This window comes from Hippopotamus amphibius, chromosome 9, assembly GCF_030028045.1.
Source record: "Hippopotamus amphibius kiboko isolate mHipAmp2 chromosome 9, mHipAmp2.hap2, whole genome shotgun sequence".
Classification (NCBI taxonomy): domain Eukaryota; kingdom Metazoa; phylum Chordata; class Mammalia; order Artiodactyla; family Hippopotamidae; genus Hippopotamus; species Hippopotamus amphibius.
The window spans coordinates 112,930,981-112,949,165 of NC_080194.1; the positions used below are offsets into that span (position 1 = coordinate 112,930,981).

The following is an 18,185-nucleotide window of genomic DNA, read 5'->3' on the forward strand; positions in this document are numbered from 1 at the left end:
GCCAAGAATGGTGGTGATTTACCAGGTCTGGAGCTTAGGAAAGACAACTGGGCTGGAGGAGCTGGGTCTAACTTAGCAGCCTAGCTACAGCCATGGTCCTGGACAGACACGACCAGAGTGCGGCAGAGTGGAGAGAAGAGGCTCTAGCTCATAGGTAGAGGAGGAGGACCAGCAGAAGATAAGAAGTATTAGGAAAACCAGGAGATTGTAGCACCACAGGGCCCAAGGGAAGTTTTAAAGAGAGTGGTTAACATCAAATGCTCCACTGGTCCCCGTGGCCTATCACAGACAGTAGGCTTAATTCCGGCTAAAACAGGAGCCTTTGCCACTGAGGCCAACATCTGCTCACCCCCAGAGGCCAGCCAAGGTCAGGATTGGTCCAGAAGCTTTGGCCTGCTCATCCCAAAGACCCAGGTTATCACTGCCACTAAGGTTACTGGGGTTGTAAGGAATCAAACAACTCTGGGCGGAAGGGCCTGAGCAGCCCCTAAAGCAGATCCTCCCAGCACTGGGCAGGCTCATCGCAAATCAACATTTACGGCGAATGGACTCTGTTCTTTCTGCAGAATTAGTGCTTGCTCCTCCCACAAATTCTGGTATTTTTATCCCACTCCCTTGGGTCAGGGCTTGAGAAAGTGCCTGCACTATTAGGCATGAGTTTTTAGCTCTTCTGGATATGGAGACGAGTCTAAAAGAGATATTTGGGGTGGTGTAGCAGTCACTTGTATTTGTTACGGAGACCACGTGGAGGTGACTCCTGGGAAAGAGAGTAGAGCTCACAGAGGATTGGCTGATCCCCGCCTGCTGCAGGGCGCAGCGCTCCTCTCAGAGCCGGACATCTCTATGATGCAATATGCTGCGTTTTTTCCCCACCCTGGCCACTACTGCGGGGGGCCGCGGACACTTCCTCGGCTGCCCGATGCCATCCCCCGCCACGGCTCGTGCCTCGGCGAGCGCGCCCACTGCCGCCAGCCCTGCGCCGGAAGTCACTGCAGCCCGCGTCTCCGTCTCAGGTCCGACCTGGTCCAGCCGCTGCAGTCCCGCCGAAACCTTGGGCGCCGGGTGGAGCCCGAAGGCGGACAAGGCCGCGAGCCCCAGCGAAGGTGCGACCTCCGATAAGGCCGCGGGGTCGCGCAAGGGCGGGACTGCCGACAAGCCAGCGGCCGCTCCCGTGGCCATGGCTCTAACTCCAGCTCCGGCTCCGGCACCACGCCGGGCCAGCACCGGCCCGAGCGCGAGCACCAGTACAGCCTTGGTGAAGGCTCCGGCCGCGGACCCGACAGCACGCTGAACCCACAGGCGCCGCTCGACACACGGCTCCCGAAAATATGGCCGGTGGCCACTGCAAAGTCGCAATGAAGAAAGTCACCCGCTGAGGTGTCCTGTCTGTCCGTCCGAGGGGAAAGGGTGGGTGAAGCCACTGGGGAAAGAGGACCCACAGATTGGGTCCAAGTGCGCCTCTGGGCAGCACAACCGGGGACACACTGCTCCCCTCCGAGGATCTTGCCGCCAGGTGCCAATACCAGACTACATGTCCCAGAAGCAGCTCGAGGTTCCCAGCATCCCAGCCGCCAATGACTGCGGGGGGCGTGGCGAGCGAGGGGGCGGAGCTGCGCAGTGTCAGCCGTTCCCCGTGGGAACAGGAGGGGCAAGGCTGGTGACAGAGTGCTGACCACGACGCTTTCTCCCTGCAGACACGCCCCTCCGACAGGCCCAGTCGGGGATACCGGACGACAGTATAACCAGGTGTGGGGAGCGGGCAGGAGTTGGGGTCTCATCTGTGCAGGCCCTCCAGGTTCACACGCCAGCCAGGGCAGCGCTCAGAACAAGGGTAACAGCCTGGACCACATTTAGGGCAGGAAGCCTGACTACTCGGCCTATAGGCTGAGGGTTGGACGTTTATTCGAAACAACAGCCTATACAAGACATCTCCAGAGCAGGGGCTGTGGGTCCAGGCGGACCCTTGCACCTGTCAGCAGCTCCACCTTCCAGGCTCCCCGCCCTGCACCCCCCATACTGCCCTCACAGCCCATAGAGTTTGCTTGGGCAGGCAGCACAGGAAGCATTGTGGGTAACAGGCTCAGTCACAGGGTGTTAGATGAAGCTCTTCTACCTGGAATGATTGGAAGTCAGCCCAGCGGGCTAGTCTGTCCCTATCCCTCTGGGAAGTTCTGCCTCCACTAAAGTTAAGGCCACCAGGTTGAAAACAGGGTCAGGGCTAGGGACCCAGCAGAGCCCTGGGAAGCATGAGGTGGGTGTAAGTGGGGCCTGAGAGCGAAGCAGAGATTGGGGGGGGGGGGTTCGATTAGAATACAAAGTGATGATCTTGGTTCAGCACTGAAGATGAGTGCCAGGTGACTGCAGCAACCTTAGAGCTTCTCAGAAGAGGACAGGGGGTGCTCTTAGCATGAGACCAGACCAAAGAGCCCAAAGAACACCACAGGTGGGAAGGTTTGCCCAGGTCTGGGGAGCAGAGAGTAAAGAAAGTTTCCTTGGGCTCCAAGGCCCAGCCTCAGAGCAAGGAGCTAGGGACCTACCTGACCCACCCCTGGTCCTCACTTGTGGGTGTGTAAGGAGGTAGTGAGCCTCCGCTTGTGTGGGAGGTCACGGCCTGGGGAATTTCCCCTTTAGGGCTGGGATGGGCCTGTGGAGACAGCTGAAGAAGGTTTAGCGCCAGCTTCTAGGAAGTTCCGTTGAGTGCTCTGGGCCCCTCAGGCCTCTCATAGTAGACCTTTCCTACAGGGGAAGTGCCCCCTAGGCTGTAGCTCTGACCTTGGGGAAAAGGTGAAACTGAGCTTGGCTAACCCCACTCCCACGAGCATGCACTGGGGCCCCTGAACCAACTACATGGGGAGGGACTGGGCCCACAGAGTCCGGAATGGAGGGTGGGGGCCACTGGATGTGGGGTGGGGAGGGACTGGAGGCACAGCCCCCAGGGTCCACGGTTGTTCCAAAGTCCCCTGAATTACGGGTTCAGCTGATGTAGACACGGTGGAAGTCGTGGGCACCAAAGGCCGCGTTGCACTTGGGACACTTCCTCTGGCGGGCCTCATAGCGGCCCCGCACGCACTCGAAGCAGAAAACGTGGAAGCACTTGGTAAGGACTGCATCCTTCTTGCGGGTGTTACAGCAGGGGCAGGTCAACCGCGCCTGGGCCAGGCAAAGGCATCAGCTCGGGAACAATCCTGACAGTGCCCAAATCCCAAGCTGACAGCAAGAAGTGGTCCACACAGACTAAGGCCACCACACAGCAAACTGCACCTTACGCTCACCATAGCCCTGGGAGGTGGGGATAAGCACTCTCCAGGTGAGGAAACTGCGGCTCAGAAGCCCAGGTTTCAAAACTAGAAAGTAGCACCATCTAGACTCTAACCTGGCTGGTGACGGCCAATGGTCAAATGTCCCCTCTAAAGGTCAATGACCCACAGGCTCCAGACTGAGCTCTTCTGCCCTGGGGCTTCAGCTCGTGTCCCTCTGGCAAAATCCCAATCCTGGCTTAAGCTGACTGTCTCCCTTCTCTCCACCTGCACCTGCTATGTCACAGCTGGGCATGCCAGTGCCACTAGAAATCTGCTGTTCTCAGCCCTTAACGGGGCCCAGCCCTGGTGCTGCCCAGAGATCCTGCTGTGGGTCCCTGGATTCATGTTTCTCTATGGAGGTTTTACAAATCTCCTCTCCTATCCTGAAACTTCCCACCTGCTACCAGGTCTCACTTCCAACTCCACACAGGAGATTCCCTCAACTCGGCATTCCCAACACTCATCCTCTGCCCGGCCTGACATCCCAGCCCAGCCCGCCCTCAGCAACCTCCCACAAGCATCACCTCTCCCCCAGCTTTCAGAGCCCTACCCATCAGCATCTGATAGGCTCCAAAGTCTGCTGCCTCTCCAAAAACCCTTCCCTTCTCCCCCACAGCTGCGCCTCCAGCTGCCTCTGACCAAACTCCTTCAAAAGGCTGTCTATTCACTGACTCACCCTCCACCCTTTCCTTACTCCAGTAGGTAAGAGTCCAGGTGATCTGACCACCTCCACCTAAGAACCATTCCCACCAAGACTACCAAGTCCAAGAGGCATCTCTCATCACTTGCTTCATCTGCCTTCTTGGCAGCTCGGACTCAGCTCACCTGTGCCTCCTTGAAACTCTTCCCCAATCAACTCCCTCTAGATCACTCTCCTCCCTCCTAAGCTATAGGCTTCTCTTCCTCTGTCCATCATTTAAGCTTTGAGGTTCCTCTGGGAGAGTGACCCCTGTTCTGTCTCATGCCACAGGCCCTCCCTGGGTGACCACAGTTATACGTGGCTTCTACCTTTGCCTCTGCTGACAATCCCCCAAACCCCTGTCCCCCAGAACAGCCTTTTTGCTTTGAGTGCCTTCCCAGACAGCCTCCCAAGAAGTCCCATGGGCACCTCATTCTCAACATCCTTGAGACACTGCTCTCTGGTTTAAAATCCTCGGATGTCTCCACACTGACCACCAGATATGCCAAGCATCTCAACCTGGCTTACAAACCCTTCAGGGTCTGACACTGCCCAATCCCCTCCAGGTCTGTCACTCACCACAAAACCCAGGTTCTGTCCTCCAACTACAGCTGTCCAGCACTGTTCTTCAGCAGGCCTTTCTCAACTAGGGGCCTCCACCACTGCCTTTCCTTTGCTAGAACCCTTTCATCCCCATTCCTCACAGCCAGCCCTGACTCGCTCAGCTTTCCTGTGGGTGATATCCCTTCCAGGAAGCCTGCAGACCACCAGGGCTGTTAAGGGCCTCCCCGACTTCCCACAGCCCCTCTGGGCTCTGCCATCACACTGCTCATCACTCCGATGGGAGAATTACTTGGCTGCCTCCTCCAACAGACTGTCAGTTTCAAGAAATCTGAGACCAGGTCCAGTTTCTCGCCCTCCCACACCTAGTCAGGCACTCTGCCTGGCACATAGTATGTGGACCACACTCGACCGTTGATTCTCCACAAAGGGTTCTGCCCAGGTTTTGCCATCCTATTTCTGGGCTCCCAAGACTACCCACTGGAGCGCTCACCAACCCCCCATCAAAGATTCCTAGGTCAGCAGAGCACACCCCAGCCCCACAGCCCCACCTTGTACTCCTTGATCTCCTCCTGGAGGATTTCATCAGCATCCGCGTAAACTTCCACCTTCCTCTGCTTCTCCAGCTTGCGCCGCAGCCGTGAGATGTCCTCCTGGGGCAGGAGAGGGGCTAGGCTGAGTGCACGGGTGCTCTATCTGAACCTCCCGCCCCGCCACCCCCCACCACACACACCTGTGCCCTCTTGAGGTTGAAGCTCTCTTTCTCACGGGCGGCCCGGCTCTCTGCCAGGCAAGGCTGGATCTCTCGCAGCCGTGTCTGCACATGCTCCAGCTGCACCTTCAGGTCCTCAGCCAGCTGAGCTGCCTCCACAGCCTGAGGTGGGTGGAATGGGGAGGAGGGGCACAGTTTCCCTGAGCCTGGGGCGTCAGGCATGTGGAGTCTTGGCCCACAGGTGCTTGTGTCCACCGTCCAGTGACTCCTGCTCTTGGGATGAGTCCAGTATCTTCACTGGTCCTGTCTCCTGGCCTCAGAACCCCCACCTCCTCCTACTCTCTCTCAGTCCCAACACTTTCAGTTCCTCACCTGCACAATGCTCTCTCCTGTCTTTGAGCCTCCACAGGGCTCTTCTGACCCCCTAACTCCCTCAACACACATACTTTTTTCCTGCAACTCCCTGAGGCCTCAGCTCAAATGTCACCTGCTGAGAGAAGCTCTCCTATTTTTCTTTTATCTACCTCTATTTCCTTCATAAGACATGCTGTGAGTTCCCTAGTGGCTAGGATTCCAGGCTTTCACTGCTGTGGCCCACAAGCCGCACAGCATGCACCCCCCCCCCCCCGACTACCCCCCTTCCCCAAAGACATGCTGTGATTCGTAATGACGTTATTTTATCTGTGGCATTACTGGCTTGCTAGCTGCCCCTCAAAACTGGAAGTTCCCACTTCCAGCAGGGCTTTTTCCCTTGATCTCCCCAGCACTCAGTGCAGGTGCTGGTATACAGCAAGCACATGTCTAATACTGCTTAAATGAATGAACTAAATGGAGGAGAAAAAAATCCAGGAGAAGAAAAAAGATGAAAGTCAACATTAACCGTAAGCCTTTACCATAAGCTAGAGGAGTTACAGTCAGGGCGCCACAGGTTATTCCTGACTCTGTTCCTCTCAGGAGAACAGCTACCATGACCTAGACATTTCTTAGGTTTAATACAGCTACGTGACAGAGACCACCAAGCCTATTGCACAGCTAACCAATGTGGGCTGTGGAGCCGAGGAGACCCAGACCCAAATTCCAGTTCTGCTCTTTCTTGAGCAAGTCAACTATCTCCCTGAGCCTCAGTCTTCTCATTTACGAAAGGTGGATAACAACAAAAACTGTTGTAGGATTATTTTGAGACTGAAATATGACCAAGCATGGAAAGTCCTCCAGCACACGGTCTGGAACACATTAAGTGTTCCTGAGCTGGGCTGTGAGACGAAGCAGAGCCAGGCTTTGGCAGGTCATCTGCTTCAAGTTCTCTAGGCAGGGTCACAAAGTAGGCTGTGAGCCAACATCCCAGGTTGTTGTCCCCTCAGGTACGTCTGGCCTCACCTTCCTCTTGTTGAGCTCCAGGGCCTGGCTGCGCAGTGTCAGCTCCTTCTCCACACCCCCGAGGCTGCCCTGCAAAGCCCGCTCCTTTTCCTCCAGCTTCTGCACAGTCAGCAGCTGGGCATCCACCTGAGGACAACGGTGGGGACTCAGTGCTGGGGAGCCCCTGCCTCTCCAGTCCCACCCTAACAAGCCCAGGGCAGCCATACCTGGGACTTGAGGCCAAGAACCTGTTCGCCCAGCTCATCCTTCTCCTCCCGCAGTAGCTTATGAATCTGGTTGGCCTTGATCCGCTCTGACATCAGCTTAAAGTTGGCATCGTCCTTTTCCCGCAACTGCTGTAGCAGCCGCCCATTCTGCTCTTGCATGTCCTCAAAAGCCTGGCCTGTGACATCCATCTCTGACAGCAGAGCCTCCTCCTCCTGAAGCAAGTGGGCAGGGACAAGACAGAACGTAGCAGATGGGTGAGACAACAGCGGGGAAACCACAGGAAGACACGGCTGAACAAAGAACCACAGAGTGGACACAGGCCATGTGCTAGAACAGGAGGTTTAGGGAATTCCAACATTCAGAAGGAAGGGGACCAGAAGGGGGTCGCACCTGCTTGGTGGCACCCAACTTGCGCTGCAAGTGTTCTATCTGCTCCTCTGCCTGACGAATGCGACGCAGGGCATCTTCATCAGCGATCTTCTTGCTCTCCCTCCGATCTCTCTCCTCCAGTTCCCGGATGCGGCTCCGTAGCTCATCGACCTATAACCACCAGAAGGAGGGTGCTCTCTTGTCACTGCTTCCTGCTGACCCAGGACTCTACTCTAGTCAGAACCCCCTGGGGTGGCCTCTCTGCACATCCCACAGGCCCCACCTGCCCTCACCTCAGCTTTGGCCTTGCGTTCCGCTGCCATAAGCTGCACCTTATCCCGCTGCTCCTTGGGTGCGGACTTATACATGTCCAGCAGCAGTTTCATCTCCTTCTGACTTTCCTGGGCTTTCCTGGGGGAGGCACAGAAGGAAGGCTTGGTGAGCAGGGTGGAGGCCACTTGGTAGGGATGGGAAGGAGAAAGGAACAGGGCCTCACTTGAGCTCTGCTCGGAGACCTTTGAGGAGCTCTGACTCCTTCCTCTTGGCCTCCTCCACCTTGGCCTTCTCCCGATCAGCCCTTGACAGAGCAGAGGCTACAGATGGGGGTCCCAGGCCAGGCCCTTCCCGCTCCCGAAGCTCCCGTTTGGGTCTGGCCTCAGGTTCTCGACCCCGGGAGGAGGGGCCCTGGGCCCCAGGGGTCAGGGCCTGGGCCTCTTCCTCAGAGGGGACCAGGTCTTCCTTCTTCACCGAGGAGGTAGTAATGGCAGCACCAGGCACTGAAGCCATCTCCTTTCTGGCATCAGGGGCACCAACAGGGCCTGGCCCCCCCTCTTCTTTCCCTGGGGCTGGAGCACTAAGGCCAGAGTCCTCTGGGTGGCCCAGGTTGGGGATAGAGTGGGTAGAGCCACTGGCCTGGGCCCGGAGCTACAAAGCAGAGAGAGAAGAGGGGTGAAGTGAGACGCGCTCACTGGGGTCTAGCCGTGGCCTTCCCCAGGCAGCCCTCTCCACACCTTGGCAATCTCAGCCTGCACTTCCCGCAGCTTCCGCTTGTACCGCTGGGCATCCCCCTTTAGCTGGTGGTTGTGGTTCTGGAGGCTGCTGATCAGGTGGCGCATCTCCCGGTTGATGGGCCCTAGAAGAGTACAGGAACCAGGGCTGGACTGGTCCCAGGGTCAGGGGCCCACCCCCTCAGTGGGGGAAGAGGCAGGGCCAGAGCCATCACTCTCATTACAAAGGAGAGGACAACTGAAGCCTTAAATAAAGTGTGATCTCATCAAATAAATGGAGAAAATTCACCTAAACATAACTCGACACTGCCTGTATTACTTCCGCTAATGCAGATTTTTCAAATGTTTCTAAACTTCCTTCAACGGAACACATAACTAACTGTACATTCACAAAAATAAGCTGGTCCACTTCTTTTAGCTTTTTAAGCAAATGTCATCGTCTCAGTTACATTTTCCTGGCATTTTTCTAGGGATACTTCCTACCTCCCCTCCCTACTTTATTTTTCTTGGTATATTTGTCACTACCTAACACACACGACGTTCAATTTTTTCCTCCTTTGTTGTCTGTCTTTCCTCACTTACAACATCGCTCCACAACAGCACGGATTCTTTGTGTTTTGTTCACCGGTATAATCCCAAAGCCTAGTACTAAGCCTGGATCACAGGAGGGATTCAATAAATCCTTGTAAAATAAATTAGTATCTCAGAGAGGCAACATAAGGCCAGAGAGCCATGGATGGGGCTGACAGCTCCTGTGCTCAGTCCACTTCATCAGCTACCTCGGCTGTCTGTAAGCCTCACTGCGCCTTTGAGCCAGGTGGTGTGGTCCCTGTTTTCCACAGGGAGATGAGGCTCTGTGAATGGAAAAGACTTAACCTCTGACATCTGGATGAGCATCTGGCCACACCCGGGCCCAGCAATCCCAGATAAGTCCCCACCTCAACCTTGTCCTCACCACATACCCGCCTGCTCGTTGGCCGCCAGGTTCTGTTCAAACTCGATGCGCAGCATCTCGTACTCCTTGCGTACCTGGGCCAGCGTGTCCTCCAGCTGGATAACCTCTGTGCGTAGCTTCTTCTGCAGCCCCAGCTCATCACTCTGTGGGTTGAGACATTAAGGACCCACACAACCCCTCAGCTCCCGGCAAGTCCCCCCTCCTCAGACCCTGGCTAAGGAAGAATTTATTCCCAAGGGACCCCCAGCAGGCACACAGGGCCTCTGACACCCTTGACCCAGGAACATCTCAACCCTAAGGGTCTGGCCCTTACCTCTGTTCCCTACCCCTGCTCCGAGGGCATACCTCCATGTGCTCGATGTGCCTCAGGTGGGAATTCTTGGTGGCCAGCAGCAGCCCGCGGGCCTCATCCAGCTGGGTCTTCACTTGCAGAGACTCATTGTAGAGCAGGGAGAACTGTGCCTGAAGCATTCGGTACTCCCCTGTCTCCCGTACCACCTCCTCAGGGAGGCTCCGCAGGGCTACCTAGCGGCAGGGATGTCCAAAGGCAATCAGCAAGAGGATTCAGAGCTCAGCTCCTACCGTGCAGGCTCAGGCCCTCCCAGCTCCAAACACAGCTCACCTTGAGGCGCTCATTGGTCCTCACAGCCCCCTGAAGTTCGGCCTGTAGCTTCTCCAGCTCTGCCATGCGGCTATTGGCCAATTCCTGGTTTTCCTCCAACTCTGCATTCAGCATCTCAAACTGGAATGGAAGGGCAGTGGGAGGCAGGGCCAGGCCAGGAGGCATGCTTCCCTCACAGCCCCACCACATGCCCAAGCTCCCCTATGTGGAGCAGTGATGTATTCTGAAGGCCCAGGGACAAGCCAGACCCAGGCACTTTCCTAAGGGCTCCCAGGCAAGTAGGAGAAAACTCAACACTGCACTGTCAATGCTGAGAACCAAGGCCTGTAACTGACAGCGTCAAAGAAGCCTTCCTGGAAGACCTGAGGAGCAAGCCCAGTAAAGGGAGACGGGGCACAGCGACCCCGAAGCACCAAAAAAGTGTGCAACAAGAAGAAGAAAGAGCAAAAGCAGGACAGGGAAGGAGATAGTGGCAGCAAGGCCCATTCTCACTACACAGCTGAGAATGCCAGATGACTCCAGCATACCCCAACATCTCTTTTCCAAGCGGTACTTTTAACCAACTGATGTACGATTTTACCTATTTCTTGTTAGTGCCCCAGCGAGAACTTAAGTTCCATGCCAAGTTTAATTTCGGTCTGTTTTCTCCAAAATGCCTGCTCCCTATAGCCATTATTTACCGAACACACACATGAAAGAATGAAATGAAGAGCACTGTGAGTGACAGAGAAAGACCTCCAAGACAACAGTTAGGTGTCTGTCCATAATTCTGAGGGGAAGTTCAAGGGCAGGGTAGGGAGGGACCAGGACGACGCTGCTGCTCACCTTCTGCATGCTGAGTGTGATCTGGCCTCCCTGGAAGCCCGAGGAGCTCCCCGACACGTAGTAGCCAGAGTTGAGCTGTGGAGAGAAGAGACACGGACAGATGGGTGTGGAGGAGAGAAGCGAGGGCCCCAAGTACCCTGCTCTGGCTCCATCTGACCCAGTGCCTGAGCCCCACCTGCTCCAAGGCCTCCGCCAGGTGCTTATTGAGCTTTTGCTCACGCTTCCGCAACTTCTCAATGTCCCACTGTAGGTCCTCCACTGTCGTCTCCATCTCCAGCACTTTGGTCTCTGCAGATGTCACTTTATCCTGGAGCTCAGAGTACTGGAGATGATGAAGGGGACAGATGCTTAGATGAGAGACTTGGCTCCCTGAGATCCTTGAGTGCCCATCTAATCCAAACCCTGCCCTGGTTTTAATCCCACCCCAAAAGCCCAACTCCCACCTCCAACGAGATGCGGTGGTGCTTCTCCTGTAGCTGAGTGGCCAAGTCCTGTAGCCGCCGGTTCTCACGGCCCAGCTCCCGGGTGCGTGCCCGAGCCGCCTCACCGGGGGGCTCACTGTCCCCTGGGAAGGCAGGGCTCAGGTAAGAGCCAAGTCCAGAGCAATGGATCAAAGTACTAACTCATTCTGGAGTCTGCTATGTGCCCAGTGTGATCCACCAGCTGTCTTGCCATTTTCTCATGACAAAGCCAGGAGTCTTTATCCCCACTCTACAAAGGAGGAAATCAGCTCAGAGAGGAGAGACGCTTGCCCAGAACGCCCAGGCTGGACTGACAGAACTAAGGCTGGGAGAAGTCAGTCTGCCTACAAAGCCCGGGCACTTGCTGCTATGCCTTGTGAATCAGCAACTGCCAACAACATATGTGCATAGTACTCCCAAGAGGTCTCCAGACACAAGGGGGAGGCCACCCCAGCATCTTCCCACCCATCTCTCTAGACCTCAGCTCCAGGAATCAAAGCCAGAGCCCCCATCGATCCATAGCCTAACCCTTCCCCTAAGAACATGGCTGATTTATTCCCTGGGGAACTGTGGCTGCCTCTGGGCTAGGAGCATTGAGGAGGGGATACCGTAAAGATGCAAATGGAGTTGGACACCCCCGGGGTGGGGACACAAAGAACTAACCTCGGCTGTATACTCGCTGACAGAGTTCCTCCACCCGACGCTGTAGGCGGTCCGAGGCCTCCACGACACGGGACACAGCTGCCTTGGAGAACTCCATGCGGCCCTGAAGCTGCAGCTCCACTTCCTCACTACTGCTCGCACCCAGGGCCACCACAAAAGCCAAGGCTGGCTCGCTGAGAGGGGGCCGCAGCTGCATTGGCAGGGGCTCTGGAAGGGACGGACAGACCCTCATGAGGATAACGGCAACAGTTATCACCACTCTGTACCAAGTTCCAGATCGACTCCTTCAGCTCTCTATGGCTCACTGAACCAATATAACCAATACGTGCAGCACCACACTATCCCCATGTTAAAAGTGAAATAACTAAAGTTCAAGGAGATAAAAGTAATTTCCTCAAGGCCAAAGAGCTACCAAATCTCTTCCTCAGGGAAGCCTTCTCTGCCTTCCCAATCCAACCTAATATGCACACACACTAACTCCCATTCAGGGGCCCCTACACTTTTTCCTTATAGTTTATAATCACTTCCTCCCTAATGGTTGGGGCACTAAGTATTTCTTTATTATCTTTGTCTCCTCCATGTCTACAAAAATGCCAAGTACACAGTTGACATTTAGTACTTTTTTGAACTGACAGTGTTAAAACATGAATTGCACTCCTAACCAGTCACTCAGATCCCAAAGCCCGTGTTCTTACCCATTGGTCTTTGCTGCCCAGATATGAAATCAATTTTCTGTGTGTGTGTGTGTGTGTGTGTGTGTGTGTGCGCGCGCGCGCGTGCGCATGTGTATGTAGGCCGGGAATTCAGCAGCCTCATATCAAAGTCCCCTCCTCCCAAGACCTTTCCCAGAACTTAATTAAGCTTCCCGGATCCAAGGGCTCTGGCCCTACCCCTCAGCTCCGATGTCCCTGGCTCTGTGAGAGGGGTCTCATCACGGGTCGGCCCCTCCTGGGTCCCAGGCGCCTCTGTCCCTGAAGACAGCTCCCCCTGGCTCTCGTGGTGTCGGAGAAGGGCTTCCACAGTTTCATCCAGCTGAAGGGAGAAAGCACCAAAAATGTTATGAATCCCTCAGGTGCTTCCCAGTATGATACTCCTTTCCTAGCAGCGGAGTCTGAGGACTGGCGGCGGGATCAAGGCCAGGTCTTGGAAAGCAGAGGGGCATCCACCTGGGCCCAGTAGCGATTGACAATGAGGAGTGTGGCATCATCTGTGGCCTGCCGCTTCTCCAGCTTCTCGATCCGTTCTCGGAGTTCATCTTCACAAGCCTGTCTCTGTTCCAACCGCTCTGCTAGTTTCTTGTTCTTAAACTGCAGAACCTTCAGGTCCATCTCCTCCTACCAAGGAAACAAAAGGGCCAAGGAGAGGGTCAAGCAGAGCCCAAGAATCCAATCATAGAGAGAGACAAAGAAAAGCAAATGGAATGGATGGGAGAGGGGAGTGTCCCCAGACTAACTGCTATCAGGATGTAAAGAAGCTCAGACATCCACAGAGAAAGCGTCTCGGTTGTGAAGAGGATCATGTTCTGCTTCTGCCACTTTCTAACTCGGAAGTTTTTGACAAATCACGCGCCCACTGGGAACCTGTCTTCCTATCTGTAAAGGGAAAGCAGACGTCGTGTTCTCGGTCGGCTTCAACAGTGTTCTGTAAAGTGGATCTTGCTAAACTTGGGGAACTGGGAGTAAGGTTCTGGATGATGTGGACGGAGAACAGAGATGGGAGTTCTGGCAAGTTGTAAGGGCTGAGGCAGGAGCCCACGAACCGTGGAAGAGATGCCCCCAAGACGAATGGGTTCTATAAGTGTGGTTGTGGTCTTCTCCTCGCGGCTCAGCTTCTTCTCTGGGGGCCCCGAGCCCCCGTCGCCGGCGGCGCGTTTATTGCCGGGCCCAGACATGGCCGCGGCAGCGAGAAGCGGCGCAGGGTCTCCCGAGGGACGAGAGGCAGGCGGAAGCGGCACTTCCGTCACCTGCAGAAGACAGAGAGTAGAGAGATGTGGAAGCGGCCGGAGCTCCGCGGCCCCGAGCCTGCCCCGCACCCACCTGCTGGACCCCGCCCCGGGCCCCTCACCGGCAGCAGAATCAGCCCCGCGCCGCCATCTTGGACTCCACCGGACGTCACTGGCCTCCCCAGCACAGAGCGCAGGCGCCAGAGGCAGTGCCGGATGTGCCGAACTCTTCTCCATTTCCTGTTTCTATTGGTCGCACTTTGTCCCGCCTCTCGGGTCCTGTTTGGTTTCTTTCTGAACACCTCCTCTTTCTCTCGGTGATTGGCCAGTACACAGTTCCCATGGCAACCGACAACACACTTCCACTCTCCAGTCCTAAAGGCAGCGCCTGCCGCCGATTCGCAACTTTGAAGCGAGGGCACGAACGCGGGACTTGCAGCTTATTACGCACGCGCACTCCCTTCTCACTGATTGGGGAGCGCTGTACACTTTCTCCCTTGCTCCGAGAGCCCCCTTAGCAACGGTCACCGTTGAGACGGAGGGAGACGCCGCCAGCGGATTGGCTGCACAGGGCCTCTCGGCAGCGTAGATTGGCTGAAGCGTCGATAGAGGGCCAGGCCTTGGCAGTCGCTGCCCGAGAACCGGCTGTCCCAGAACGGAGGCAGGACAGAGCCTGTGGTGACCCGCGGCACAGAGGAGCGAAAAGATGATCCGCCGGAAGTCCAGCCAATTCCAGGGACTGAAAATGCAGTCGGAGCTTGAAAAGCACTGCGAACTGCGTCGGGAACCGGAGAAAAACCTCAGCTCATTGGATCAATCGGCCACGCGGATGGGAACAGGTGTGCGCACCGAGTCGGGGACCGTGGCCTCGGTGGATGCGGATGAAGATCCTGCAGCCAACTTGCTCCCGGTGAGGACTGGACAGAGTGGTCCGTTCATGAATGTTTATAAAAGGGCCCCCCAGCAGGGCGTCACCCGTTGTTATGCTTACTAAAGTTTAAGACGTTTCCCGGGCTGCCCTGATGAAGAGGCAGGGGTGTGTGAGCCCGCTTGTTAATACGCTCATGAATAGTACTTAGGGATCGCTGAAGCCTAGCCCTCCAGCATTGTTCGTAGCTAATCTTTAAGATGAGAAGGCAAGTTAGCGCGTTCTTAGGCCCGCTAGAGCTTGGCAGCGCGTCAAGAACTAGGGGCCAGGAACAGCACAGCTCTGCCTTTCCCATTCCGCTTTCTCTCCGCAGCCGCCGCTGCCCCAGCCCCGGATCTGTATATGGTGAGTGTGAAGAGCTTTGGGGAAAGTTACCCTTTACACTTGTATTATTCCTTTAGGGCTTCCCAACAATCCTGTCAAACAGCGACGGTATCCCCATTTTACAGATGAGGAGACTGAGGCCGAGATGCGATTACCCAAAATGACTATAAGCCAGGTCTTCTGCTGCCCCATTTCAAAGAGAGAGTGTGAGAAGAACATGTAAATGTAGTATCAGTGCCTCTATGGAACATGATACTACATAAATGGGGACACTGAGGTTCATAGAGGCAGACTTGCCCAGTTGTTGTACAGCAAGGGAGTGGCAAAGACCAGAACTCGTTTCCTAACCCTAGGCTTTAGAAATGAAGAGGATCATAAGAGTTCATTTTGGCCATACCCTCTATTTACAGATGGAGAAAGTGAGGCCCAGAGAGGGAAGCAACCTGCCTAAGGTTACACAGCAAGTTAGTGGAAGGGCCAAACCTCTAACTCAGGTCTTTTGGTTCCCAGTCCAATGCTCTAGCCATCGTAGCCATCATGAGACTAATGCATAATGGCCACCAACACCTTTTCCCTCTTTTCCTGTGACAGGAAGTACCTGGACATCCATTCCATGCTCAGGCTGGAGAAGACAGCCAACGTTGAGGAGATGAGGGAGTATGGAGGGGAGCAGAGAGGAGAAGGAAAGCTAGCTCTTGGGGAAGGCTGAGTGGGGTGGTCTGGGAAGGCATGAGGAATGCCTGGCTCCAAAGCCTGTGCACTAGTGTGGGGAAGTGAAGGGAGGCTCCGGTTGTCCCTCATTCCTTCCTCTCTCCCTCCCAAGGGTGCTGGCAGAGCTGTTGGGGCTAGGCTCTCCTGAGCAGAGCCTGCGGGACGCCATCACCCTGGACCTCTTCTCCCATGCACTCATCTTCTGCCGCCAGCAAGGCTTCTCCCTGGAGCAGACATCAACGGCTTGTGCCCTGCTCCAAGATCTCCACAAGGCCTGTATTGGTAAGAGGAGTAAGCACCCCGGGGGTTTGAGTCCAAGGGAGAGGAGGAGGCTGGCACAAGTGACCAGGGGAAGTAAAAGCAGGATTAGCCCCTGAAATCTGTGTTCTGTCATCACTGGCAGTAGTATCACACACAAGTTATTTCACCTTTGAAATCCTCTCTTTCCTTATCTATAGTAAGGCTATAGCACTAAGGTTATGAAACTGTTCTGAGAAATATATGTAATATATGTAGATAGATACACAGTGCTCAATAAAACAGTTCTTGCTTTATTCCTGGAACCGATTTCCTACAGAATGTTTAACGAGAGCTAAATTATGTATTTCTTTGTTTATTGTCTGCCACTTCCACTAGAATATATGTTTCTTAAGGGCAGGACCTTGTCGGTCTGTCTCGTTGAGTGCCTGGAACAGTGCATAGTGGGTACTCAATATTTGTTGCCTAGATCTGTCAACTTCTAAAGCTCATGCTCAGTTATTAGCTGTTGAGTGAGTAAAATGAATGCTGATTATCAGGGAGGGGACTTACTGTCACATCTTGCTTTCCCTCCCAGCAACCCCCTTGGGCAACATGGAGGAATGTTACCGCTACTTCACCAGTGTTCTTTTTTGCCATGGAGTCAGGGTCAGTTTCACTCTCCCTCAGATAAGGTCTAGCCCAGCCTCCCACCCTCTCTCACACTTATCACCCTCATCTTCCGCTGAAGGCCACAGTGGGCTCTTCCTGCTCCTGGATTGCTGGGCACTTGGAGAAAAGGTGAGGGCTTCAGGAACTGGTCAGTCCTCTAACTCCCAATCATCCCCACAGCGGCCCCCCTTCAGTATCAACCTCTTTAAGGAGGAACAGCTGCTGGCCCTGGCAGATTATGTGGTCAACACCTACTTCCGCCACTTCAAGCTCTACAAATATGTCTTCACACCCCAGGTACTGGGCCATGGGCTACAAGAGGCCACCCCTCATCTCCCCCCTTTCCCTCGGTGCAGATGTCTTCCTCCTTATTCCCAGGTGCGGCTGGATCTATCTTTGACCTACATGGGGCTACAGCCACCCAGGCTCTGGCCAGAGGATGAGATGGGTATGGGAGAATGCCGGGGCGAGGGCTGGACTGTGCTGGGACTGGGGCTGAAGCCTCCTCCTGCTTCTGGCTTGCAGAGAAAGAAGAGCACGAAGAGGTGGAGGAGCAGACAGTTACGCCACAGGAGGAGGAGCCAGAAACAGTGGTCCAGCCAGAGCCAGAGCCAAGTGAGGACCAGGAGGGGTTAGGGTTCCCTGTGACTTTGGGCAGGTGTAAAATGAAGGGTTTAGACCACACCAGGACTTCAGACTTTTTGTTTTAGTCATGGTGTCCTTTCTCCAAATGATTCCCATGCAGAAGTCCAAGATAGCAAATGGATAAAAGCACAGCTGCTGGGATGAGGCAGGAGCTCCAGAAAAGGATTATAAAACCAATGTCAATAATAGCCAGCACACATTTGGCAATACGATGTGCCAAGCTGGCCCTATTTTAAGCATTTTCCGTGTGTGTGTGTGTGTGTGTGTGTGTGTGTGTGTATATATATAATTATTTATTTATTTTTTTGCCTGTGCTGCGTGGCTTGCAGGATCTTAGCTCCCTGACCAGGAATTGAACCCGTGCCCCCTACTGTGGAGTGTAACTGCCAGGGAATTCCCACATTTTACATATATTAACCCATTTAATCCTCTCTCAATCCTACTTGCTAGGTGCTATCACTATCTGCATTTTACAGAGGAGGAAACTGAGGCATGGAAAGGTTAAATCACCTGCCTAAGGTCACACAGCTACTAAGTAGCAATGCGGAAAATGCAGCATAGCCACTCTGCCCATCTTTCTTTCATAGAAGGGCTGGCTGACATTTCCTGAAGAAACACTGCCACCCATGTAGCCCCCAGGGGCACCCTGGATGGTTGTTTGCCTGGCTAGGGGTAATCCCTCAGCCCTGGACAGCATCACTCCTGACCCGCCCCTTCTTCCCTGCCCTTGCAGGTCAGGTCTCCATCCTCCGAGCCTACATCAAGACCCAGATGAACAAGGAGCTGCAGCAGCTCCAACAACTGGTGGAGGAGCGGCTCAAGGCCAGCGAGGAAAGGCTCAGCAGTAAGCTAACTGCACTTGAGCGGCCCCTCCAGCTACCACCAGGCAAAGGCAAGAACAAGACCAAGTGACCCCCAGCATCTTCCCCAATAAAGGACTGGGCCAAAGTGGCCCCACCCCGTCCCCCTTCCTGAGCACCTTCCGAGGT

At 54.9% G+C, this 18,185-nt stretch overlaps 2 protein-coding genes across 7 annotated transcripts; one reads left to right on the plus strand and one right to left on the minus strand.

The window, feature by feature from the left end:
• Positions 1 to 726: 726 nt before the first annotated feature.
• On the minus strand, positions 727 to 13,900 carry RNF40 (ring finger protein 40). Of its 2 annotated transcripts, none has more exons than XM_057749715.1 (20): positions 13,802 to 13,900; positions 13,497 to 13,700; positions 12,904 to 13,071; positions 12,628 to 12,769; positions 11,738 to 11,944; positions 11,057 to 11,178; positions 10,789 to 10,935; positions 10,614 to 10,688; positions 9,789 to 9,908; positions 9,512 to 9,691; positions 9,174 to 9,309; positions 8,215 to 8,336; positions 7,701 to 8,128; positions 7,498 to 7,615; positions 7,226 to 7,375; positions 6,835 to 7,047; positions 6,629 to 6,754; positions 5,273 to 5,413; positions 5,091 to 5,192; positions 727 to 1,420 (listed from the first exon to the last, which is right to left on the minus strand). In XM_057749715.1, exons 2-20 carry the CDS (start codon positions 13,626 to 13,628, stop codon positions 1,184 to 1,186), a joined length of 3,066 nt encoding a protein of 1,021 aa, XP_057605698.1. In that variant the 5' UTR covers positions 13,629 to 13,700; positions 13,802 to 13,900; the 3' UTR covers positions 727 to 1,183. The 2 variants fall into 2 exon arrangements, with proteins under 2 accessions (XP_057605698.1, XP_057605699.1); XM_057749716.1 differs by lacking the exon at positions 727 to 1,420 and adding an exon at positions 1,881 to 3,150.
• Positions 13,901 to 14,328: 428 nt separating this feature from the next.
• On the plus strand, positions 14,329 to 18,157 carry CFAP119 (cilia and flagella associated protein 119). 5 transcript variants are annotated; one of them, XM_057695380.1, is made up of 9 exons: positions 14,329 to 14,589; positions 14,921 to 14,952; positions 15,523 to 15,588; positions 15,755 to 15,924; positions 16,478 to 16,548; positions 16,732 to 16,848; positions 16,930 to 16,999; positions 17,077 to 17,166; positions 17,930 to 18,157. In XM_057695380.1, exons 1-9 carry the CDS (start codon positions 14,386 to 14,388, stop codon positions 18,106 to 18,108), a joined length of 999 nt encoding a protein of 332 aa, XP_057551363.1. In that variant the 5' UTR covers positions 14,329 to 14,385; the 3' UTR covers positions 18,109 to 18,157. The 5 variants fall into 5 exon arrangements, with proteins under 5 accessions (XP_057551363.1, XP_057551361.1, XP_057551360.1 ...); XM_057695378.1 differs by having other exon boundaries at positions 16,478 to 16,848; XM_057695377.1 differs by having other exon boundaries at positions 16,478 to 16,999.
• Positions 18,158 to 18,185: the final 28 nt, after the last annotated feature.